The sequence below is a fragment of the Neolamprologus brichardi genome, chromosome 12 (genome assembly GCF_056152115.1).
Source record: "Neolamprologus brichardi isolate AB-2024 chromosome 12, ASM5615211v1, whole genome shotgun sequence".
NCBI lineage: Eukaryota > Metazoa > Chordata > Actinopteri > Cichliformes > Cichlidae > Neolamprologus > Neolamprologus brichardi.
The window spans coordinates 31766851-31792149 of NC_142115.1; the positions used below are offsets into that span (position 1 = coordinate 31766851).

Here is a 25299-nt window from a genome sequence, read left to right on the forward strand (position 1 = left end):
CATATTGATATAATAGCATCATGCAGTTGCTGCCAATTTGTCAGCTGCACTTCCATGATGGATAAAAAAGATTTGCTGGCTGAAACCAGTTTGAGATTATTTGAGTTTTGTGACAGCAACAATACTCAGGCAGGCTGCGAGATTGTAAACAATGCTCAGTTGGTACTAAGAGACCCCAAATGGAACATTGCTTTAATGTTGTTTATGAGCCCCCAAAAGGTTGATTCTGTTCACTTTGACTTAGCGTTATGAAGCTACATCCAGATGAACAGAAATAACCATTTTAGGATTTACTTACCTAAATGATTGAGCATGCATCAAGACATTGTGTATGGGCAAAATCTGACTCCACTTGCTGAATTTTGCAGCAGAAATTGGGACTCATCAGACCAGGTGATGTTTTTTCTAATCTTCTATTGTCCAGTTGCGGTGCGCCTTGATTTTCTGCAGCAGTGGTACATGGTTTTGTCTTCTGCTGCTACAGCCCATCTGCTTAAAGGTTTTAATATATTGTGCATTTAGGGATGCTATTCTGTTGCACCGAATAGTTATCCAAGTTGCCATTGTATTCTTATTATATCAGCTTGAAGCACTCTAGCAGTTCTTCTCTGACCTTGGGCATCAACAAGGCATTTTCACCTTGAACTGATAGAACTGGATATTTTCTCTTTTTCAGGTCATGCTCTATAAACCCTGGAGATAGTTCAAGGATCAAATATATCTTTATTATCCCCAAGGGGCAATTTGTTGTACAGTGGGCTAAATTCACAAAACCATCAAATAAAATACAATAAATAAGCAGTAAATACATGAAAAACAGGACTGAAAACATTGTGAATTGTTCGAAAGATCAGTGGAAGATGGGACAAATTCATTTCTGAGGGCATTTGTCCTCCACGTTGGCATATAAGTATCTGCAGCCAGACAGAAGCACCTTAACCTTCTTCAATTAGGGGTGGCTAGGATCAGCCAGGATAGACTGAGACTTCTTCAAGGTCCTTATCTTGTACAGGTGAGAAAGGTCATTCAAGGTTGTTTTTTAGGTTCAGTGACCCATACCAGAGATGGTTGCGTGGGGAAAATCCCAGTGGATCAGCAGTTTCTGAAAATCCTCAGAACAACCTAAAAGCTCGCCATGCTCAAAGTCACTGAAATCACCTTTCTTCCCCTTTTGGATACTTGTTTTGAACTTTAGTAGCAGGTCTTGACTATTTCTAAACACCTAAATGTACTGAGTTGCTGCCATGTGACAGATGAGTTTTTTCCATTACTCAACAGTTAAACTTGAGCAGTTGAAAATAAAAAAAAAACATTCTTAAATGTTCACATCCCTATGTGTATAGCTGAGTGAGGTAAAACCCACATCAATACACAAAGTAATGAATCCTGCTTTTTAAGTACTGCTTGGAGCAAAATAAAAGACATCTTCCATCAAAAATTATTAAGCTGGAAACACGCTAAACGGCTGGAGAACACCAGCAGGCTCCCAAATCATATTTTTTTTCAACAGTGATGAACAAACCGTTACCTCCTGTCAAGCTGTCCAGCGATTAGTGATTTCTAGCGGGTAAAGGCCATTTGAGCGTAAGGGAACAAAACACACCATTGCTCATGATGCATTTCAATGAGAATCTACACATAAAAACAATTTGCCTTCAAATGATTTTTTCTTACGAGGCCATCTCCTGTGAGTGTCCTCTCCTATTGTGTTCTTCTGGCATAAAAGCTCCATTACAATGATTTAGTCTGAACAGAGCAAGGGTGCTCTTGAACAAGTATACATGTGCGCACGCACACACACACACACGCACACACACATTCAAATGCACTTATGCCTCGGGCCTCAGGACCCATCAATTATAGTGGGTTCAGTCAAGTTATCATCATACTCCCCTTTTCTTTTTTTCTCCCTCAGTGCACAGAACTAGCACAATATGGACTCTCTACCCCTTTGAGCGCTTCAGATCTGGAACACTTGCATAAGAGTCTATTTTATAAGCATGTAAGCAAAAATAAATCCCAGATTCCATCGGGGTTTTGGGAGTGAATCTTGCTTATGTCAAGCGGAGAAGGTGTGAAAATCAAAAGTGTATTTTGGGGAGCAATGACTGGCAGAATGACGCTCAAGCCATCAGAATCTGTTTGTCTGCTGGTTTCAGTTTTGCTTTGTACTTCTGCTGTTCACTGTCCTGATGACAAAGACTGCTGTGCTCATCGGGGAGTTACATTTACCTTGTACTGTCAGATGTCATCTCAGGAAGATGTTTGACTCAGTGCATGCCCCCCCCCCCCCCCCCCCCCCCCCACACACACACACACACATTTCCACCATCACACAGCTGTCTTTGAGTCAGGTGTATTTACTGTTCACAAGCTTTTGAACTACTTTGATGTGCATCCAAAGGTTATTGGAAGGTGATGTGTTTTTTTAGTTATTCAAGATTAGCCTGTTGTATTGATGTTTCAGGGGCATATACTATACTTCAACAATAACGACAAAAAATACTGAGACAATTAAGGAAGATACTTTATTTTGTATTATGAATTTCAGAACCAACATCATGCTGTTAAAGCAACCTATTTTACATGTCTTAAATATATATAAGTGAAAAGGAGACATTTCTGATCAAATCATTTAAATTAATTTCAGAATTATTTTACTTTATTAATAAAACAGTGTAAAAGTGGATGATCTAATGCAACATATAATGATATTTCACACTTTTACATTTGCTTTCTGTCCTTTCTTGACTGTCTCCCTACACTGAGCTAAACCTCCTCTCATCTTCTCCTCTGATGACTGATTGTATTTTTACTTTTTTATTTTTGGCCCTTCTCTCACAGACATCCTTTCTGTTGCTTTCTGTCCTCTGTCCTCGCTGTTCTGCAAGTTTAACATTGCTTTACATCAGCCTCTTTTACTCTCTCCCTGTTCAGTGAGTGTGTGTCACAGTCCCTCTTGTCTTGCAGGTGCTGGTCTACTTGACTCCATTTATCGTGTGTTTAGGTCACATTAACTGTGCTTGCCTCCTCCCAAATTAGGCGTGGCTTCTACAGGCACATGTGTGTCTCAGGCTGTATCCCAATTCAGGATCTGCAGCCTTAAAGGCTGCATTTTAAGGCCGATTACGTCACCGCGACGCGACGAAGGCTGTCCCAATTCGAAGGCTGCTCGAAATGCGGCCTTCAAATGCGTCCTTAATTTCCCTGAATTTTAAGGATGTGGCGGTTTAGACTTTGTGGCCCAACATATCCCAGAATGCATAGCGCGGCGGTGGGTGTGGATAGTTTTGCCTACAAAAACGGAGGATGAGGGGCACCCAAAGAGTAAACTTTAAGACTGAATATTATGTCACTTATTTATGTGCAAATGTTTAATAACGAAGAACATCAAAACATTACTGTTGGCCACATGTTGGCAAAGTTATGTGACATAAGTGACGTTTGTATTAACTTGGTTTTACAGCCTTTACTTTAAAATATACGCCGTTCAATAGCTGAGCTTAATCTTACAGAGAATGATCAGAGCTCATGTAGAAACAAACAAACAAATGAACAAAAGAGTTTCTCCTTCATTTCTGTCAAACAAAGCTGTATGAAACGTTTCCAGCTGTTAGTATCATGGTTGCTAGGCAACCTGGGCAGCGCAGCGGAGGCTAGACCGTCCCATTTCACAAGCCTCGCACTTCCGGCCTTAGCGGTCTTTAAGTACGCGGCCCTTGAGGATCGTTGAGGCTGCTTACTTTAAGGCTGCAGACCCTGAATTGGGATACAGCCTCATTATTCACTTACCTGTAGTGTTTAACTCCAACTCACCTCCTCACTCATTCCTGGAGCTGCACAGTGTTGCAGGGTTCCTCAAGCTAGAATCTAGAACCTGCTTTTGATGCTACACCTTTAACTTTGAACTTGCCCGAGAAAGTTTAAAGGAAAATGTGAAAAAAAGTTATGAAATGCCTGAAATCTAAAAAATATTAATATTACTAAATTATTTCAAATAAAAGGAACCATTAGAATCTGATCAAACTCAGAAGGTGGCTCATTTCCACTGAAATGAAGGCCCACTTTATCTAAAACATTAAGGTAACAACTAAAGATCCTTTTTCATGTAAAAATTGTTTATTCTGCAAAATATCAGCATGCTATCTGACAGACCTAATTACAACAAGGAATATGAATCATTACTTCTAGATGTTTAATTATTTGTTTTTGATTTATCAAACTTATCACTGAGAAGTAAAATTTCACATCATAGTGTTCAATTTTCTGGGGAAATCTCAAGATGTTATATTGCTTCACCTACCTCAACAACCTCAAACCAATAAAATCAAACACTAGTGTCAAGTACTGTTTTGGCATCAGTTTGAAAAAATTTATAGCCACTGGCTGTTAACATTTGAAGAGCTGAGACACTCGAAGCTTAACTTTACCAAATTACCTACAGGTAGAGTTCCTCTACATCAGCGCTCGGCATCAAAGCTTTTTATGAAGGATACGAAAATAAACAATACATCCTGTATGAATTCCAGTGTTTTACAAAAAACAAAACAAACAAAAAACATTCTTTGCCAATATGTAAAACCTTAGAGTTGAGGTGCATTTTCTTTTTCCTTTCTTTATTTTTTCCTTTATGACAGAGTATGAAGCCTAATGAGCTTAATGATCTCCGTCTTAATGGACCCCTGACCTGTTATTTTTGGTTGGTATACAACAACACATAAAAACTCTGTCTAACACTTAATACTCAAAAAAAGACAAAAACACCCATTCCCAACTTTTCCATGCCACAGTAAATTCCTTCAGCTTGATCTTCTTATTTTTGGCACTAAAAAGCAAATCTAGTTAGTACTAAAACTTGATTCTCTGCTCTCTTAAGGAAAAATACCAAATGAAGAAGTGCTTGTCCTGACACAAAAGAAGGGAGCAACAGGTGATCTCTTTCTGTCCAACAGTTAGGGCATCACAAAGGTAAAATTTAAAAACTGTGTCTTTGGGGGCAGTTTATGATCGCAATATCTCCTCACATATGGAAGTGATACTCTAGAGTCTGAAAAGAAAGGAAAGGAATGGAGAACAGCTACGAGAACCACTTGTGTTTGACCTTATGGCTTTATTGAACACTTTAGTTAACCTATTATGCAATAGTGATGGTTGACAGTAAGACCAATATACTGGATCTGAACATAGAGTACATTACTTTTCTTAGAGCTCTAAACCAAACTGTATCCCCTTTGAAAACTGTCTGTGTCCTGCACTGAGCAGTGCCCTTCCTCAACAACTTGTTTTGTAAGTGACTCCACTGATGGGCTCCTCTAGCTCCGGGGTCAGAGCAGCAGCCATATTGATTTTTCTGTTTATAAAGACAGTGGCAAACAGGGCAGACTCTGAATGCCAAAACGAGTGACTCAAAACAGGCATGGCCTGGAGGTATCTCTCTTTTCCCCTGTCTTTGTCTGCCACTCTGTTTACCTTAAATGCATTTCACTCTCTCTGCCTCTCACAGTATTTTCACCATCACTTGTTTGTCTATTCATCTCCCACATATTTTGTACTACATGGATAACTAAATTCAGATAAGATAAACAAAAATAATAAAAAGTATATAAAACAGCTACTACAGAACCGCTCCATTAGAGACAGTATTTTTTGTGGGATATTTCCTGACATCTAGCTAAAGATTTCTCTGACAAGTTGATAAGTAATGCAATTAAATGGATTGCACGCTGCAGAATAGAGATTATTTATTTATGGCTAAAACCCATTACACTTTTTTTTTTTTGTAAAAGAACTCTGTTTGAGTGTTTTTATGGCACACGTGCTTGTTTCATTTATGTGAATTTCTGAGAGTTATATGCAGTAAATTACACACTTTATACCACATACGAGGTATGTTAAAGAGTCTGAAAGGAGGGGTGGTGTTGGCCGCTCTGCTTTGGCTACTTGAGCATATTCTACTGGAATGCTGTATTTTACTAAGAAAGCTCATGCACTGTAGTGAACCTGTAGTCCCAACATTTCCTTTAAGTCTAACTATGAAAGGCAGTAAGCCAGCAGGAGAAGACTGTGTCACATGCAGAAACACACTGAAAGTAGCCATCTCCCTGACTACGTATTCGTTTCCAATAGGTATCAGTGACATCTCTAGTATTTCTTTCTTCCATTTGACTGATAATCTGATACGAGTCAAGTTTAAGAACACCCCAATTTTTCCAGTTTTTTATTGAAAATTATGCAGACAGGGCTATGGCTCTCTACATCCTCTTGCAGACCATTACATGGGGAAACCATTTGAATACAAGCGCGCCGATCCACACAGGTGTGCACACAGGTGTTCACTGTTTGTAGACTTAAATCACACCTTTCTTGGCTGCTACTTCAAAGCACATTGTCCGCTGTCTGTCCTGCGTGCTGCACAACAACATTCAATATTTAGTATTTACTGCTGTTTACACTTAGGTAGATTAATGCGATGGTGTTGTGTATAGTATGTTGCTTTGTTTTGTTTTGTTTTTTTTTTGCTTGTTTTCTATTCTTTTTCTCTCAACAGGTGATCCCGGAGATATTTTTTTTTTTCCCCCCTTTCTCACTGTCCCTCTCCCCTTCTGTTTTTCTTTTCCTTCCTCTTTCTTTCTCCCTTTCCTATCCCTCACTCATGTCTGTCCCGTCTGTAACAACTGAAAATAAAATAAAATAAATAATAAAAACAAAGGTCGATCAAATGGACCAATACGGCAATGCCATGATGATCCATTTGGCAAAATAAATCCATTGGGTATCCTTGTTGGTCTTCAGACAACAATTCTGACGGCTAAAGAACCAAATGGGACAGGCAAAAAAAAAAAAAAAAAAAAATTATGCAGTTTAAATGTCTGATTGCACTTTGATAGTATAGCACAAACAAGGAGTTGGAGTTAAAAAATAAACTTTTTGACTCTTCAAATAGCCAGCTTTGGCAGATATAACAGCTGGGTACACCCGTGGCATTCTTCCTACAACAGAAATCAAGTACTCTTCAGAAAGTTCTTCCCATATCTGCTGCAGAAGTTCCCATAAATGTGTGGCATTTGTAGGTTGCTTTGCTTTCACTCTTCTGTCCTTTTCATCCCAAACCAGCTTGATGGGGTTTAAGTCTGGAGACTGTGCTGGCCTGACTCCATGTTTTCTGGCTTACCTGTACAAAAATCTTGTTCTTTTTTCCTGAGGTAGTTTTGGCATAGCTTGGACTTATGTTTTGGGTCTTTATCTTGCTGTAGAATGAACCCATGACCAACTACGTGCATACCAGAGGGTATTTCGTGGTGCTGCAGAATGCTGTGGTAGCCGTTTTGGTTCAGGGTGCTGCTCACTCTGTACAAATCACCAACCAAGGATCCAGACCATCACATTTCTTCCTCCATGTTTCACAGCTGATGCCACACACTGTGAAACCATCTTTTTGCCTACTCAGCAGCACTCAAGGTCCTGCATGATGAACTGAAGATTCCAAATTTTGATCCATGAGTCCATAATACCTTCTTCCAGTCTTCAGTAGTCCAATGGTGATGTTTCATGACCCAGCCAAGCCTCTTTGTCCTATTCTGACGTCTTAACAATGGCTTTCTTGCTTTCATCCTGTCAAACCTGCAGCTCGAACTCTTCTCTTCACAGTGGAAACTGAGACTTGCTTACTACGACCATCATTAAGCCGTGCTTGAAGCTGTTGTTCTGTGAGCTGCCTATTGCGCAAGTTCTTAACTCTCAGTAACTTGTCCTCTGATTCAGTTGTGGCTTTGGGTCTGCCAGACCTCTTCATGTAAGAGTTTTCTCCAGTTTCTCAGCGCATTTTGATGGTGAAGGAAACTGTATTCACTAACACCTTGACTTTCTTTGCAACCTCTCTGTAGAAAAGACCTTAATTTTTAAGTGTTATGATGGCCAGTCTCTCTTACATTGTTAACTGCCCTTTTCTCGCCATTTTTGTGGCAACACACTACTTTCTGCAGCAGAGTACTATTCAACTGATGCTCATGGGGGTATTGTACCACAGTGTTTTCCAACACTGATTTTAGGCTGACAGGGCATTGTAAGTAATCCAGAGTTGGAACACCTGTAGAAATTAGTAGAACCGGCTTTCAAAGCTTGATTAACCTGCATTGCTGCAGAACAGATTTAAGTTGTTATCCCATTTTTTTTTTATTTCTGAAAAAGGTCTTTTTTTAATAATTCTAAAATGTACATTATTTTTCAGTTTTGGGTAACCTTACCTTTTTTTTCCAACCTCTGGCAGTTCAACACTTACCTTTGTACCATTTCAAGCTATTTACCTGATTTGAATGACTTGAATTGCAGAGCGACAACTGTATTGCTGGCAAATCAAAGAAGTGTGTTGCTGAGTTTCAAGTAGACAGTATGAGCAGAAACTAAAAAAAACCCATCATTGACTACATTACTATTGGGATGCCTTATCAATGTAATTTATGTTATTGATTATGCCAACGGTGCATCGCAGAACTGGTCCTGTCCAGTCGAGGCATTGATTTTCCCTGACAACAAGCTAAATGGTGGATAGACTGGCATTTATTTAGCACCATTCTAGTTTTATTGACCACTCAATGCACTTTTACAAGCCACATTCATACACCTATTCATACAGTTTTCTATGCACATAGCAGTTTGTATTATATATCAAACATTTACATGCTCATACCTCCCAAGCCACAGATGCCCCAGCTGCTCCTAAGAAAAGAAAAGAAAGAAAAAAACCCAACTTGCCCACAATCATCTAAATTGTGGGAGTACTTTACACAGAAACCCAGCAACGCAGTGCTCTGTAAGGACTGCAGATTGGAACTGGCTTATCACACCACTACTAGTGATTTTTGAGCACTTGAAGTGAAAGCATCCCAGAGCACTTTGTCAAGACTGCATCAGCACAAAGACAGCTCTGGCCCGGTTCAGCATACAGCTCTCTGGCTCAAATGAAGAAACAGTCACGGACACGGTTCAATTGGACTCTGTCACATTTCAGGTCTGGTGTGATTGCTAACTGTGCCCAAGCACAGAAATGAAGCACTTCCTGCAGCCCAGCTGCCTCTGTGCTGCACAACTGCTGCAATAAATATTTGATAAGTCTATCAGGCATGTGAAATGGCCATGTTGACCAAGACTAGTTGATTTGATGTTTAACACTGCGGTAATGTAGTTTGACATTTGATGATTAGGTGATTTAATACATTAATTAAAATATTAATAAGGTCGATTTTGATCGTTATTTTGTGTTAATGGTCATATCAATTAAGAAATACAAATATCTGAAGGTTAACCGACTAATCCAGACAATGTTTGGTTATTAGTAAATGGCCAATGATATTGATCAGAGGTAAAATAATGCTGAATAGACTCTACACTAGTTTAAACAGAAGAACTGCTCATTAAATTTTATTTTTTGTTTGCAAAAAAACTTTAGGTTTTGAAGCATTCCCCTTTTCTGCAGTGCATAATAGAAATGTCCACACCAAGAGTGAAAGAGCTTTGGCCAGAGTCTCAGCAGGGCCTCTTGGATTAGCAGAAAGTCTCACTCAGCAAATGAACATCCGACATATGGCAATGCCTTCCACCTTCTCTTAATTGCCAAGTGTATTTATAGATAAAGGACTCAGCCTTCAGGGGCTGGAGGGCAGCACTGCAAGTTGAATAAAGCAACAATTGCATCAACTGGATCTTTGCCATCTGGCTTTTTTATGAATAGCTTGTGTAAACAGAGGGGAAAAAAACAAAACACCAAAAGCGTTATTCACTGACACCTCAGTAATTTAGTTTTTATAGTTTTTATAGTTTGTTATTAGTAGCTCAAAAAGAACATGATGAGAAAAATCCAGCAAACCTCTGTTAAAGCAACTGCTACATTTCCAAAAAAATGCAGTTTTTACCTTATAAAGACACAGCTTATTTTCTCCTTTTGTGCCAAAAGTCCTTACATTCTGGGTGAGCCTCAAACATGACTGCTGTCCTCTCCAATGACAGCTTATGAGGTGACCCTTAGCTCATCTTTAGGGGCTCTGCGTAATATTTCACGGCCCAGCGTGACACTTACCACAGACGAACGCTATTCTGTATCCTCTGGGCCCAGGCAAAGCAGATCTGCTATGTCGTCCTCGAAGCCTGCAGTTTGTTTACCCTGATGGAGACTGCTGATTTAATTTGCCAAGATGGTGTCCTCTTACCCTTGCCCCATGCAGCTGGATCTTCGCGCAGCCATCCCTGACCGCCTATTCACCTGCCTTGCTTGATTACACTGTGAACTGAAAATGAAATAGGAAATATTCTAGAGTCTGCATGTTAGTTGTGTAATGAGCCTGGGCAGTAAAAGCAGTTGGTTATTATCCTTGTTTTTATTCCTCTGTTTTATTACTATGGGATGAAAAGTCACATCTGAGTTATATCATAAAAATTGCATGTTTTCATATAAACACATATCAATGAACAGACACAAAGTTATTGAGTTTCCTAGCACAGGAAAAACAGTGGCATACTGCATAGCTTTAAAAAAGATCTTTTCAAATAAGTAACTACTGTATATACACTGCATATTCCTCATTGTGTAACCTGACAGCATGGATTTTAAAAGAGCAATTTCAAAAGGTTTCTGATCATGTTTTTTTTGTTTTGTCACTGAATGTTTACCTCTTTCACTGTTTCGTGTATTTTGGTCTCCGTCTGTTGGTCTATGTCACCCTTCAGCTCGCCTTCACCTTCTCTCCTGACTACGCCTCGCTTCAAACTTAACATCATGAGGGTGGCAGAGACTTGTGCTGTGCTTCACCTTGTCTTTGGAACTCATTACCACTACACCTTGATCAGATCAAAGCTTAAACCATTTGCATATGAGCTATAACCATCCTGTTTAAGATACTCAATATTTTTACACTCTTATTATTCTCATCTTTTTGTTTTGTGTTCTAAGGTGACGTCAACAAAAATGCAAATAGAATTATTATTATTAGTATTATGTGTTCTTTTTATATTTCAGTCATAGTTATTTCCTGTTTTATTTTGGTAAAATTCTTTGCTTGTGCTACATTTGCTATTCTACTTCCATTTCTCCTTCACCACTATATGACTGCTTTCCAAACACTAATTAGTTTAACCAGTTTGTTATTATAAAATTATTGTGTATTGATGGCCCTTTTTGATCTTTCCGTTTTTACACTTTACTTAATTGTAAACCTACCTGCGCTCGTTTCTCCTCTGCAGTGTCTTTCTAGCACATCTCCCACAGTCTCCTACTGTTTTTCTCTCCATATGCATTTGAATATTTGCCTTTTGCTCTGAAGTTGCATCATTTTTTATTTTTATTTTTTGGAAGTTGTTTTCTGCTGCTGTCACTGTAACACTTTAAAGTTTGTCCATGAAACAGTGATAGGCTGATTGTTCATCCAATCACTTGGCAAGTGTATTTTTGAAACTCCGTTCACTTTTCAAAACAGTTTCCAAGGACAAACTTTTTGAGTGTACTCACATCCAAAGAGCTTCAACATTCACTGTGGTTAACAGTTTGAGCCAAAGTACACTTCAGTTTCTCTCTGCATCTCAACTCCCCTGTCCTCTCAAGCGCTCGCATGCCTTTGAAAAGAGCTTGTGTAGAGCGCAATGAGGTTCATGATTTTATACATTTTGTAACTTAATTGTTTTCCTCTCACACGCCTCAGCGTTCATTGAGGGAGCTGTAGGTGAGGAAGCCTTGTAGTTACATGATTAGGTGTGAACTACTATGGTATTTGGAGCAGGCTGGGGTTTCCTCCTTTTCTACCAATTTGTTTTCTGAAATAGTTAACAACCATGACACTGAACAACACTTTAGGAGGAATCTCACAGGTGAGTAAAGCTCCCTCTCTCAACAACATTGACATATCCAATTGTTATCATAAATGTTAACTCGTCCGGTGCACACATTAACATTAGCTATGTAACTATTACCCATTAGCCACATTAGACACCTCTTATCATTAGCGTAGTGGCCAGTGGACTGGCTGTATAGAGCAGTGAGAGAGATATACAGAAAGATACAGCTGCCCAATTACACATATTACTCCATTAATTTTCACAGCGCCATAGTTAGCATAGTGTCATAAATTTAGCTATATGCTTAATTTAACTTGCTGACAAAATTAAAAATTAAATATAATTTTGCCACTGGATAGTCTACAAGCTGAGCCAGCATTAAATTTGAAGCTATGAGGTACTCAATCATTTATTAAACTGGCAGCTTTGCGTGGTGTCCACAGACTAACTAAATAAAGCTAAAGTCTATTAAGAAAAAAAATGAATTCTATGAATTTAAGGAAAACATCAAGATAAGAAACCTGTAACAAATATTTAGGCCACACTACATCTACACTTTAAAAAATATGGAACTCAAAGCTAAAACTATTAATACTGTTATCAAAATACTTTTTAAAATGAACAAACTAAAAAAACTAATATATATGTGAATTTAATAAATAATAATGAATTGGTACTTTCCAAAATTTAGAAACATTTGAAACAGCAAGCAATAAAGAGCACGTGACAAGTTCTCCAGGTTAAAAAAACATTGTGTCTGTAGGACCAACAGCATATATCTGACATAATGAGGTAATCGTGTTTTACATATGTTTTTGGGGTTATATCTAACAGAGTAAAATGAACTTGCTCAGTAAACTTTAACATTTATTAATATGTGTAGCTTATCTAGAACATCAAAATCTAAGACATAAGGTTAATTAAAATATATAATATCTAAAGCCAGTACTTTTTTATCACATCTTCAAGCAAGGAAGGCCATGGTACACTTAACCTTCACAGTAACACAGTGGCTCTCAAAACTTCTTTGGCCCCATTTTAGAAGCGGAATAAAAAGGTCCATGCAAAATTTTTAATCTTTCAGTAACAATAAAAAATGATCTATGTTGAATTTTATTAGAATAAAGGTGCCAATTATCACACAACAGTATCGGCAAACTACTAGTGTGGAATGAGAGTCCTGAAACCTTCATCACTGCCCATGATTATAGTGTATGGGGGAGTTTGGGTGAGGGGTTATGGAGGCAACAGCCTGGTAGAAAAAGCTTTTCCTCAGACTGTTTGTGTGGGATGCCATAGGTCTGTATCTCTTGCCTGATGAAAAGAGTTCAAATAGAAGGTGAAAGGGTGTGAGGTGTGTGAAATGATTTCATCTTCATTAGATGGTTGGTGTAGAAATCCTCTAGGTGTGGGAGCTCCAAGCCTAATGCACACATCGTGTATTCTTAAACAAGATGTAGATCCTTCAGCTTCTTCAGGTGGTCCTGTAAAAGTTCAGCAGCAGTTTCTGGCAGAACTGTGCTTGCTTCAACTTCCTTAGGAAGAACAGTCTTTGTTGGACTTTTTCGACCAGGCTGTTCTTCACCTGGTTGTCCCCTTCCCACCTGAAGTGGCTGCACTGTGAACCTGATCTCCATGTTGAAACCACTGCACCAATGTAAAAATGCTATCGCTGTGCAACAGCCCTTGTAAGTTGTCAGGCTGCCTGTGTTCAAACTTCCATCTACAACTATAATGCTTTTTTTAATGTAAGCTCAGAAAGACGTTACAAACGAGTTATTCAGTGTGCACTTACACTTAGTCTTAGGGCATTTAGTTTATATGATGTCTATGGTAAAGATTATTTTTTTTAATTATAACCAAAGACGAATACATACAGGGTGGACCATTTATATGGATACACCGTAATAAAATGGGAATGGTTGGTGATATTAAAGTCCTGTTTGTGGCACATTAGTATATGTGAGGGGGCAAACTCCTCAAGATGGGTGGTGACCATGGTGGCCATTTAGAAATTGGCCATCTTGGATACAACTTTTGTTTTTTCAATAGGAAGAGGGCCATGTGACACATCAAAATGGTCACTTAGCAAGCAGTTTGCTAACTGTAGCATGGGAGATGGGTGGTCTCGTAGGGTGTCTTGCATTGAAATCTGCTGCAATGACCCGGTTACTGCGATCACCAGATATCAACACAATTGCGATCCACTCCTCACGTGTTAACCTCTTCGACATGTCAATGGCTGTGAACAAAGAGAAACTTGTAAATAACTCATGAAAGAATAAAGTTACGTTGAAACCAAGCACACCATTGTTTTTCTTGTGACATTACCAATAGGTTAGATGTGTCACATGGCCCTCTTCCTATTGAAAAAACAAAAGTTGTATCCAAGATGGCCAACTTCTAAATGGCCACCATGGTCACCACCCATCTTGAGGAGTTTGCCCCCTCACATATACTAATGTGCCACAAACAGGACTTTAATATCACCAACCATTCCCATGTTATTACGTTGTATCCATATAAATGGCCCACCCTGTATAATACAATTTTGATTTCTATTTGTTAAATTTAATGAAAATTTCAGTTACTGTCCCATTAGCAATTGGTAGGTTTCCCAGTTGTATTTTCACGGATTGTTTAGTCATTTAGTTTTATTTTAGACCAATGAGTGTTCAATTTACTTTTAATAACAAACCCTGTTCTGACATCCCTCATACTTCCCTGCGACCATTTTAACCTAGCAACTGCCAACACCTGTCAACCAGTGAGGGAATGCACATTTTTCCCTAATGACTGGTAGTTGCCAGTAGGTTTCTGACATGCCTCTAGGTCTGTGTGACTAAAACCAAAGCAAATTAAAGCAGTGACAGTAAATGAAAAATGCAATACAGTAATGTCTCCTGAAAACTTTTTTTTAAAAAGTAGGCTCTGTTCTGAGTGCTGTGGTGACAGCCCATCCCCAGATAATACCAGTACTTGATTTCTCTTGAAGTAATGTGGAGGTGTGCATGCTGAAATCGAAGATGGAGAAACAGAACAATGCTGTGAAAAGAAAATATGGCCGAGGCTTTGAAAGAAAAGGTGAATCTTTGCTTCTGTTTTTTTTCCACTTCATGCAGAAGTGCCACAAAAAGAAAGCTTGATTGTTATTGATAAAGAAAAAGTAATGTTACATTTGCGAGCAATTTGTCGTGCCTGTTTCTTTTTGACTTAAAAAAGATGAATTCATCTATTCTAACAACTGCAATTACTGTCAGCTTGAAATCTGAAAACCATTCAGCCTCACCAATAAGTTTTTAAGTATTCCCTCGGCTTCTTTTGAAAAACTCAAATAATATGTGCTTCACTTTGAGTGGATTCACTTTTTGTTTAGCTCCGGTTGTGTATCAACTAACCCAGAAAATTACAGAGGACTGTTCAGCTGCCTTTTTTAAAAGGCTTAAAGAGATGACAAGAAGTTAGATGTTGTTGAAAAGCTAGATGCAAAGAAAAGCTAAATAATTGTAATTATTTCATTTTTGATGTTATGTTGATGGTTGAGCATAAATGCACTAAGCACAGCAGCGTACAAAGTCTCTTAGATGTATGCGATGTCATGTAACATTTTAAAATCAATTATTATCACTTCATTCCTTTATAACATCAAGGCTAAAGCATGAAATTATTGTCTTTCCACAAATTAATTACTTTTTCTGCAACTGCTTAGTGTCCTTCAGCTGAGCTTTTCATATAAAACCACTGCTAGCAAAAGCACTTCATAAAAACACTCTGCAGGAGGAAACCCAACCTTCTGCCCTCGGCACAGCCCCCCAATATAACCTTAACATCATCTCACGGCAGAAACAGCTGTTTGATATTCCCGACCATAAATGAAACATATTCTATGTTTTGCTGTACCTGCTTGTCTGTGCCCTCTGGTTTGATTTGAGCGTGCCTCTGCTCCATCGTTATGCAAAGCACACTGATGAAGCAGCCACTTATCATTAAGTCTCTGACGTTGTTATACATCAAGGTTTTGTGTTATCAGCTAATATATGCATTATTAATCCAGACGAGGTACAGCACCGTGTCTTTGTGCATACCTATTAGGAGGCAGGGATATTATTTCCCACCTATGCCTACAACTCTTGATCAGCGAAAAGATGGAAGGTTCACACGACAATGTAGTCAGCACAGCGAGACAAAACTTGTGTTTATGACATCTTGTTCACAGCTTAGAGCGAAACACCTTGTTAGAGGCAAGCAGAGCAGATTAATTTGGAATCTGGAATCAGCTGTGTGAATGGATTTGACACCTAGATTTTCAAGTGAAGTGGTATCCAAAGAGAAGAGTAAATAGATATCTATTGACGGGCGATCGTGGCTCAAGAGTTGGGAGTTCGCCTTGTAATCGGAAGGTTGCCGGTTCGAGCCCCGGCTTGGACAGTCTCGGTCGTTGTGTCCTTGGTCAAGGACTGACAGAGGCGCCAGCCTCGCCTCTGTCAGTGTGCCCCAGGGTGGCTGTGGCTACGACGTAGCTTGCCATCACCAGTGTGTGAATGTGTGGATGACTGGTTGTGTAAAGCGCTTTGGGGTCCTTAGGGACTAGTAAAGCGCTATACAAATACAGGCAATTTCCCATTTACCATAGAGTGAACTATTGAAACTCTAAAATGCAAAGTTAACTTTGGACAATTAAGGGCTGTCTGCAAAGAAACACTACCAAATTCTTTATATTATAAATATAACATCTTCCACAGTAAAGTTCAAAAGGGAACACAAAAGGGCTATTTTTCTGTATTTATTTCAGTTTTGTCATGCGTCATGGAATAAGAACTGTACAATTTATTTACAAGTTGCGTATATGTAACCACTTATTCATTTTAGGATGTTTGGGGCCTATCCCACCAGTCATAACAGGGAGAGATCAGTAGGATGGCAGTCTCTCAATTTAATTCAATTCAGTTTTATTTATATAGCACCAAATCACAACAACAGTCGCCTGAAGGTGTTTTATATTGTAAGATAGACCCTACAATAATAGATACAGAGGAAAAATCCAACAGCAAGCACTTTGGCAACGGTGAGAAGGAAAAACTTCCTTTTAACAGGAAGAAACCTCCAGCAGATCCAGGCTCACATGGCTAATGCAGAGAGATGGACAACCATACACACTCAAATTCACACCCAAACGAAATTTAGAATCACCACTTAACCTAACATGCATGTCTTCGGACTAGAAGAGGAAACTAGAGAACCCAAAGTGACCCCACACAGACACAGAGGGAACACACAAAAAAGCCCAGATTGCCAGCAGGTTCAAACCAGGACCCTCTTGCTTACCGCTATACAACCCCATCAGTCCTTGTCTAATGTGCTCAAATGAAACATCTTAGTAATGTTGTAAACACCATTCTTGGAAATATATATACTGCTACAAAATATTTCAAAAATATTGAGGAATAAGCATAGTAATAAAAGTTAAATTTGTGTACATAAAAGCTGTTGGTGCATGAGTGAGCTTCGCTCTATCACATTAAAGTCTGCAAGCAATTCCAAAAGTCTATAAATAGGATATATCCTTTAAAGTATTACACTGAGTTTTCTGTTGTAGCATAAACAGGGTGGCATCCCTGTAGTAGTCTGTAATCCCCTCGAAGATTTCCAGAGTCCTCAGCAATGGCAACCAGCAGATGATATGCAGCATTAGAGACAGAGTGGAGAAGAGAAGAAAGAAGGGAGAGCTGGGGAGGGGGTTGTTGAGTTGTGCCTCTGTGCTCTGTGTCGTGTAGAAGTAGACTAAAGAGGAGAGGAGGAGGTAAGTGACGGTAGGGAAAAAGCTTAAACCCCCGAGGGGAAGTTTGTGTCAGCCACATGCTCCGGCTGGTCCTCACTGAGCCAGGCCTTTTATTATGTTGATTTCCTCGGCCTTTTGTCCAAGATACTGACGAGACAATCGTCTGTGTGTGTGTGTGTGTGTGTGTGTGTGTGTTCCACAAAGAGGATAAGAAAGACAGACTTATACTGTTTGCAACATAATAAAAACTAGTAGACATATCAATAATTACATATTCAAAATACAAAAGATTATAGAAACACATTCATGCTTTTGGTAAAAAGTGCTTTGAGTGCTCAGTTCGAACAGAAAAGCGTTCTATATATTTATATCAGTCCATTTGCCATTTACCAAATGCTGACAGTGGGTAAACTCAGGGGCTACAGCAAGGCTCGGTATAAAATACGTTAGGATTATTTGTAAAGTCACTGTGGTGGAGTCCGAGACTAAAACTATACTAAATGAGCTTAATAATTCATTTTTAATTATTTAGGAACAATTTTGGATTTATTTTCTGTTTATGGTCTAACTGATCAGTTCTTGTAGGTTTAAAACCCCCCAAAATGTATTTAATAGAAAGCACAGGGAAAAGGAAGAAAATATGGAGAGAAGACAAGAAATACAAGCAGAGAGACAGAAAGATTAAAAGAAAGAGGGAGAAAAAAATGTTCCCAGTATATTTGAGGATGAAAAGTGAATCTAATCAAGGGTTTAGAAGAGTGAGAGTACCACAGCGAGGGAGTGAGAGAGGATGACGGAGGATGTCCCCTTTACTCAGTGTCCAGCCCCCAATTTTGACGTCACATGCCGAGAGACACAAAACAACCCACTCTCAGCTGAGCTTCTCACTCGATTTTCACTCACACACTCTGGCATACCCACTCTCCAACTTACAGATACGCCTGCCCTCAGACACGCCGCAACACTTGCCTCGACACCCGCTCAACCCTCAGCCTGCGCGCGTGGGCGCACAATTATCTCTACACTAAAACGCTGCACTCTAGCAGCAAGAAAAGCACAAGGTCTCTCACTTCTCACGACTGAAGCATGCTCCATCTATTGTCAAGGAATGCCTAATTTTGTGTGAAGCTGCCGAAAGGGGGGAAAAAAAGGAGCGCTCTGGCTTCCAAACCCGACCCAGACCCCATCCCAAAGAGCAGCAGATGTGACAGAAGAGGAGAGGCGGAGAGAGAAACACAATCTCCCTTACCCCTCCTCATCTGGGAGAACAATACCCGGTCTCTAGTTGGAGAGGGTCAGCTTTTGTCCTTCTCCGCACGCTCCCGCTCAAGAGTGAAGAGCAGACAGACGCGCTGACACATTGACCTGCTGCTGTGAGGAGAGAAGACGGAGCAAAGCATCTGCTGCACTCCGCTCGGTTTGATTCAGTACTTGGACAGTTCCTGAGCAACAACCAGTATCGTGTGTGCGCACGTTTGTATGAGAGTGAAGGGAGACTGTCGGGTGAGTGACTGAAGGTGATTCAGTTTGGAGCGAAGAAGCAGAAATGCAGCCCCCACGTTCACTCCAGCTTGGTCCCTGTGGCGCCTCTCTGTCCCTGGGATCTCAGGGAAGCACTACCACCTTCCAGCTGGAAGAGAAGCAGCTCTTTGAGAAGTTTTGGAAAGGGACTTTCAAGGCTGTGGCCACCCCAAGACCAGAGAGTGTCATTGTGGCTAGCATCACCGCCAGTAGGAGAGTGACTGAGTGAGTATCTACACTTTACAGTATTTACTTTAATATTACTTCAGCAGCTTACATGGATGCTTGCTCAAACTTCTCAATTTTCTTTAACCCTAAACTTTATAGCACATGGCAGTGGAGCTATTGCTGATATAGTTGATGCACACTTTCCTTTAATTTTATATACATATTTTTTTTAAATACAAGAAGTGCCAGTTCATAGTTTCCTCTAGAAGAGCATGCCTTAAAAATCTAAAAGTCAAAGACATTTAATTAATCACCTGGCACCTGGATTAATTTTTGTTGTAAGGATACAGATAATTGTGTAATACAGAAAGCTGAAAAAGCTGTGTAGTCAACATGTGTGCAAAATTACACCTGCCAAGACATTCTTTTGATCCGTACATCAGCAAATCAGCTAATAAAGGGGTCGTGTAAGAGCCTAGCTCAAACATGCCTTTGTTATTGATTTATCACCCAGCAGCCATCTGGATGATCTTTCTCCACTAATGTATGCAGCCACATGTGTCACGCAGCCAAACACAGCTGGCCTGAAGAGTTTGATGTTCAATTATCTGACCCCTTTAAAGGTCACGTGACTGCACTTTTTGTGCTTTTAATGTCAGACTTGTCCTTTCGTCCCCCCGTGACATGGTGCTGTGCCAGAGCCTCCGTTAAAGGAGCAACATGTTAGACATTTTCTTCCCCCTTTTCATCCCTTCGACCAAAGGTTAGCTGTAGCACTTAAAGCCTTCAGGGGAGGATGAATGTCTGATGCCCTTTTCCTGCATATCTCTGCTCTCTTGTTTTTGTCCCATCCTTGCTCCCGTCTGCATGATCAACCATCATCTGCTAGCTTTGACAGTTTTATCCATGTTATCAGGCACTGTTCTGTCTGCTTTGCCTATTTCTCAAATGTATCAGAGGAGGTTACCTTGCTGCAACTGAAACGGCACGTACAAATGGAATAAATGTTCAAACATACATACTTTTTACACAATCACACACACAGAGAGCCACGGGTACATGGATATACTTATCTGTCAAATGGTGTAGCTTGCTTGGGTGACCTTTGAATGGTTTTGACACCCACTATCAACTTTCTCTTATGTGAAATTAGCTATGTTAATGAGGATTAGAATGGCCCATTTCATCCTACATTGGCACAGGCAAGCGAAAGACACAGTGAATCAAATAATGTGTCCTTAATGGCTTCTATTACAGCAGGACCGTAATACTGCATATGGCTTGGTTATAAAAGATTTTATTGGCTTGTAGGATATGGATAAAAAAAGACTTTTTTATTATAAGAAAGTGATCAAATATGCATTTGTTCTGCTGTGCCCCAGCTCCGCAATCTAACCAAATAATTGTAGCCACAATTTTTCTGTCAGTCAGCCTGGTGCAGATGACAGATTCAAGTCTATTTGGGGAACCTGGCAAAATAAATTAGAAGCAAACTGAATGGGCTCTCATAAAAAGAAAGAAAGAAATGTATTGTGGCTGGCTGCTGTGAACTGAGCAGCCTTTTTGAAAAAGCTGGAGACTCTGGAGCGGGGCCCAGCTGTCTATTCAACTTTAGCTTCACTAGGAAACATGGTTTCCTCAAGTGGCTCTGCCCCTCCACGGGCTCCGTCCGGGTGACAGTGATGATGATGGCGGCATGGCAGGGGCAGGCGAGAGCAAATGTCCCCACAGAGAAGACATAATGTTGCTAATTCGCCTGGGTCTATTTGTGAAAGACAACGGCAGCGTCCCCCGTTGTCCAGAGTTTGTCTCTCGCCCTGTCTCTGTGTATATTTACAGTTTGGCTCGGGTGATACAGATTGTAAATAATGAGAAAAACAAAACAAACAAATGCAACACCCAGAGAATATGGATGCAGGACATCCTAGCTCCCTTCCTACCGCACTGTTGATTTTGCCCAGGCATAGGGGGACTGGGGAACGCTTAGACCATCAGAATGCATTGCCTTAGGCTTGCTCCTCTGCCTCTTTCTCTCCAAGAGGAGACATTATTATTCACTGTGGATAACTGAGGGTTGATGAACAATTGCAGTGAGTACGAGAGGGCATTATGTACAACAAGCAGAGATGGAAAGAACAGAAGAGACTGAGGGAGAGCCACAGGGTGATGCCTCATGTTCAAACGGCACGAGCCTCTGTCTGTTTGTGGCATCCTAGTCTTTCCTCTCTGTTCGCCTCTTTCTCTCTCACTCTCTCCCGTAACTCCTGAAATAAAATGCTGGAGGAGCCAGATAGCCACAGAGGAGTAATTAGAGTCCGCTGTTGTCCCTCTGTCCTCCCTCTATCCTCTCCTCCAGGCCAGTCACACAGAAGAGGGGAGGAGTTCACCAGCTCTATGCAGTGGGGTAGGGTTTGTCTCAAAACCATTATGACCCTGCAAGCTGTGTTGCTCGTGGGGGCTTCTCATTAAAAATGCAGCATGCCTAACTTAATGTTGTATAGCGTGTGACCACGAGTGTGTGTGTATACGTGTGCGATCATGTGTGTCCCTGCAGTTTTTTTCAGCGGTTGTGAGGATTTGGAATAAGGGTGGAAGCTCGTAATGCGTGTGTATGTGCGTTGCGTGCGTGTGGCTGCCATATTAGTGGGGTCTTGTCCAACTCTGTGGCAGATGGCAAGCTTGAGAGACTGCAAAGAAAGGGAGGGGGTGAAGTGTGAGTATGTGTGGGTGTGTGTGCATGCGTGTGTGGTTGGGGGTTTCAGGCCTCTTACCTCAGCAGATGCTGGTTTAACGAGAAAGAGAGAGAAAGGGTGTTTGGAGGGGCTTGTACTCTGACAGCACCGGTGGGAACGTACAGCAGGACGGACAAAATAACAGGAACACCTTTAAACAGAATGCAATGCGAGCTAACTGCAGCCTCAAAACTTTAGTTTAAGTTTGAATACAACTCAAAGTATTGGATTTTAAAATAATTCAGTAATTCTTCTGCTTCTTTAATGTCTTTTTGTTTTGTTTTTATTATGCCATTAATACTGGGGTCGGTGCGGTCTGAAATCTACATCTAAGGCTGAAACAGTAGTTTCTGAGTAACAGAAAAACAGTAGCATTTACATATCCTTGGGTTTTGACCTCTCAGATTGGTCATGACACAACCATACCATGAATTTAAGAAGCTGGAAAACACATAAAATAGAAAATGTGTCATTACTGGTCAGTTTTATTACACTTAACACTTAAATGTAATACAAATCCTTAAACAAAATGCACATTTTCTCATTGTCAATAGGTTGCATTTCCAGATTTGGTGAAATATGATAAGTCTAACTTATCTAACTGCAAAACAAAAAGTTGGTCTGTGGCTGGATATGATCATTAGACCAAACTGACTGCAGTTTACAAACTTATATGCTTGTAATTCCAGCACTGTAATTTCTTGCATTCCTGATTGATACAGGCATATTTACAAGATAATAATTGATATTCGTTCAGCAGATTCGTCGGTCTAGTTCACATGCAGAGTTAAAGTATGTGGGCTCGTTCTGTTGTCTGTAATAAAGCGACAGTTCGGGTTATAATTATATTGTTTGTCATTGTTTTCTCTTCAAAATTGTTTTGATTAAGTGGCGGTTTGTTCATAGCATGTGATTGTCTGACGGCTTGTAGCCTCTCAGAGTTTTTTATGTTTGCGTGTCCACCTCCTGGCTGTTGGAATTGCACAATTTGCTAAACAAAATGTCTTAGATTTAAATTGCTATGGCAAGAATGAATAATAATGCTCAGAGAGTGGGCATAAATAAATACAGAATATACTGAAGAGTCTGGAAAACATCAAGGAGTAACAGTCACAGCTCCCCTTGGGACGAGGCATCACTCTCTTTCTTCTTCTCTCTGTGAGAATGACAAACATGATTTAGTGACGGACGAGGGGTTTGTCTGCCGTTGTACATCTGTGTCTGTTCTTCCGCTCTCCTCATTGCAGAGTATCTTTACCCGACTTGTCTTCCTCTCCTTGCATCAGTATCTCTGTCCTTGCCTCTCCTAGTATCTTTTCAGTGTGTGTTAACTCGGTCTCTCTGTGTCTGTGTCATATTACTCAGAGCACAGGATGCGGCTGCTGAAGCATGCTGACAAGAGAGCGGGAGATGATGCCAGCTCCCCAGGCAGGAATCGGACTTATCACCAAAATGGATTCCCATTTGATACTGACTCCAAAATCCATTTGAACCAATCTACCTTCTGCAGCTTCACACTTGATGCACTATTCCAGCGCGTTTTTTGCCTCTTTTTACGTCATGGGCTGAGAAAAAAAAGCAGAAAGGTTCATTGGTAAATTGGATTTTTAATCTTTCGATTCAAATAGAAGGAGAAAAGAAAAAAATATGACAAATATAAATATGTGAGAAAACTGTAAAAAGTTACCAAATCTAAAAAGTCTCCTTTCTTAGCTTTTTAATAGATGGCTGGAACATTTGTTACAAGTCTTCAAGTTTTAACTTTAAATAAATAGAGGCATGTATAGGGATGGGTATCGAAAACCGGTTCTTGTTGAGAACCGGTTCCCACTGTTTCAATTCCTTGGAATCGTTTGCCATTTTTGCAAACGATTCCCTTATCGATTGCAGTCGCCCCGAATGACGTCACCACGTTGCGGAGCGTCATTTACCTGGCAGGAAACATGGCGGCTCAAACGCTAAAAAGTTTGGTTATACTTTACGAGAACGGATGACAACAGGGCAACTTGCAATACTTGCGAAGTAGATATTTCATTTAAGGGAGGAAACACTACGAATATGCAAAAGCATTTGCTCACAAAACACGCGATGACCTTAAATGAATGTCGAGTTTTTAATTCCGCTCCGGACTCGTGAATCTCAACCCAGCAGCAGCGATAACGTTTGCACGTCCTCTCCCGTTAATGCGGCAGGTAAATAATCAACTAACAGTGCATATTATGTTAGCGAGATCTGCCTTATTACAAAACCTGCCATTACTGTGCATTTAGGTGACCATGAAGAGAGAGACAGGCAGAGTCTGGCTGGCTCAGATGCTGGCAGTTCTTGCTACAGTCTACCGTTAGCGTCTCCTTTCAGGCCAGGATAGACGAATGTCACCGAGCAATGACTAAGTTTGTGGTAAAAGACTTGCACCCATTTGCCACAGCAGATGCCCCGATTTTCGGTAAGTGAATGTGTTTAATTGTAGGCAGGGACATTACTGGATATTCTTGTGTAATTGCTACAGAAGAATATTTATTTTATTATTTTACATTCACAATTTTTTTTCCTGGGGACCCTGTGACGCCCCATTGAAGAGCCATAGGCTTGATCTGTTAAGATCTCACTGTTGGGTTTGTAAGGCCATGTTACTCCTAAATTTCTATCTTGTTCAAAGAGAAGATATAAAACAAAGATCTAAGCTAATTGACCTTAGTGTTCTCCTTTTTTTAAAAAAAAAGAATCGATAAGAGAATCGATAAAGAATCGAATCGTTAAACAGAATCGAAAATGGAATCAGAATCGTGAAAATCTTATCAATACCCATCCCTAGGCATGTATGATAGATTTATTGTCTCTCAGGTTCTGTAATGAACTATTTTTAAATATATGACTCTAAAATCAAAACCGTGGACTGGAAATAAATAACACCTTCATGTTTAAGACAGGAGGTGCTGGCCGTGTTACTGGCAGATGAATTGCTTTGCGTTCGCTATGAAATAGGGTGAAGAAAGCTCATGAAAACACGAGGTCTTCAGGAAGAGCTTTTTGTAGCTTGAAAACCAAGCCTTTTTGAGTTTGCCCAATGGAATTTAAAAAGGGTTTCATAAATACTAAAATGTACAGAACTTCCGTCTTGATGCATTCTCAATCATCCAGGAAAATAAATCTCCAAAAGTTGATTCTGTTCATCTGGACGTAGCGTTTTCTGGGAGAAACGTTTCGTCACTCATCCAAGTGACTTCTTCAGTCTCAGCTGACTGCAGGTTTCCCCAATCTTATAAACAGTCTATTTGC

General features: G+C 40.1%; 1 protein-coding gene across 1 annotated transcript in view; it reads left to right on the forward strand.

Annotated features, from left to right (window-relative positions):
• Window positions 1-18503: 18503 nt before the first annotated feature.
• Window positions 18504-25299, forward strand: part of srrm4 (serine/arginine repetitive matrix 4) — a 66103-nt gene continuing 59307 nt past the window's right edge. Inside the window, exon 1 of the mRNA XM_006803877.3 lies at window positions 18504-19345. Coding sequence (XP_006803940.2) covers window positions 19146-19345 — 200 coding nt within the window. The 5' untranslated portion in view covers window positions 18504-19145. The remainder of the gene's footprint in view (window positions 19346-25299) is intronic.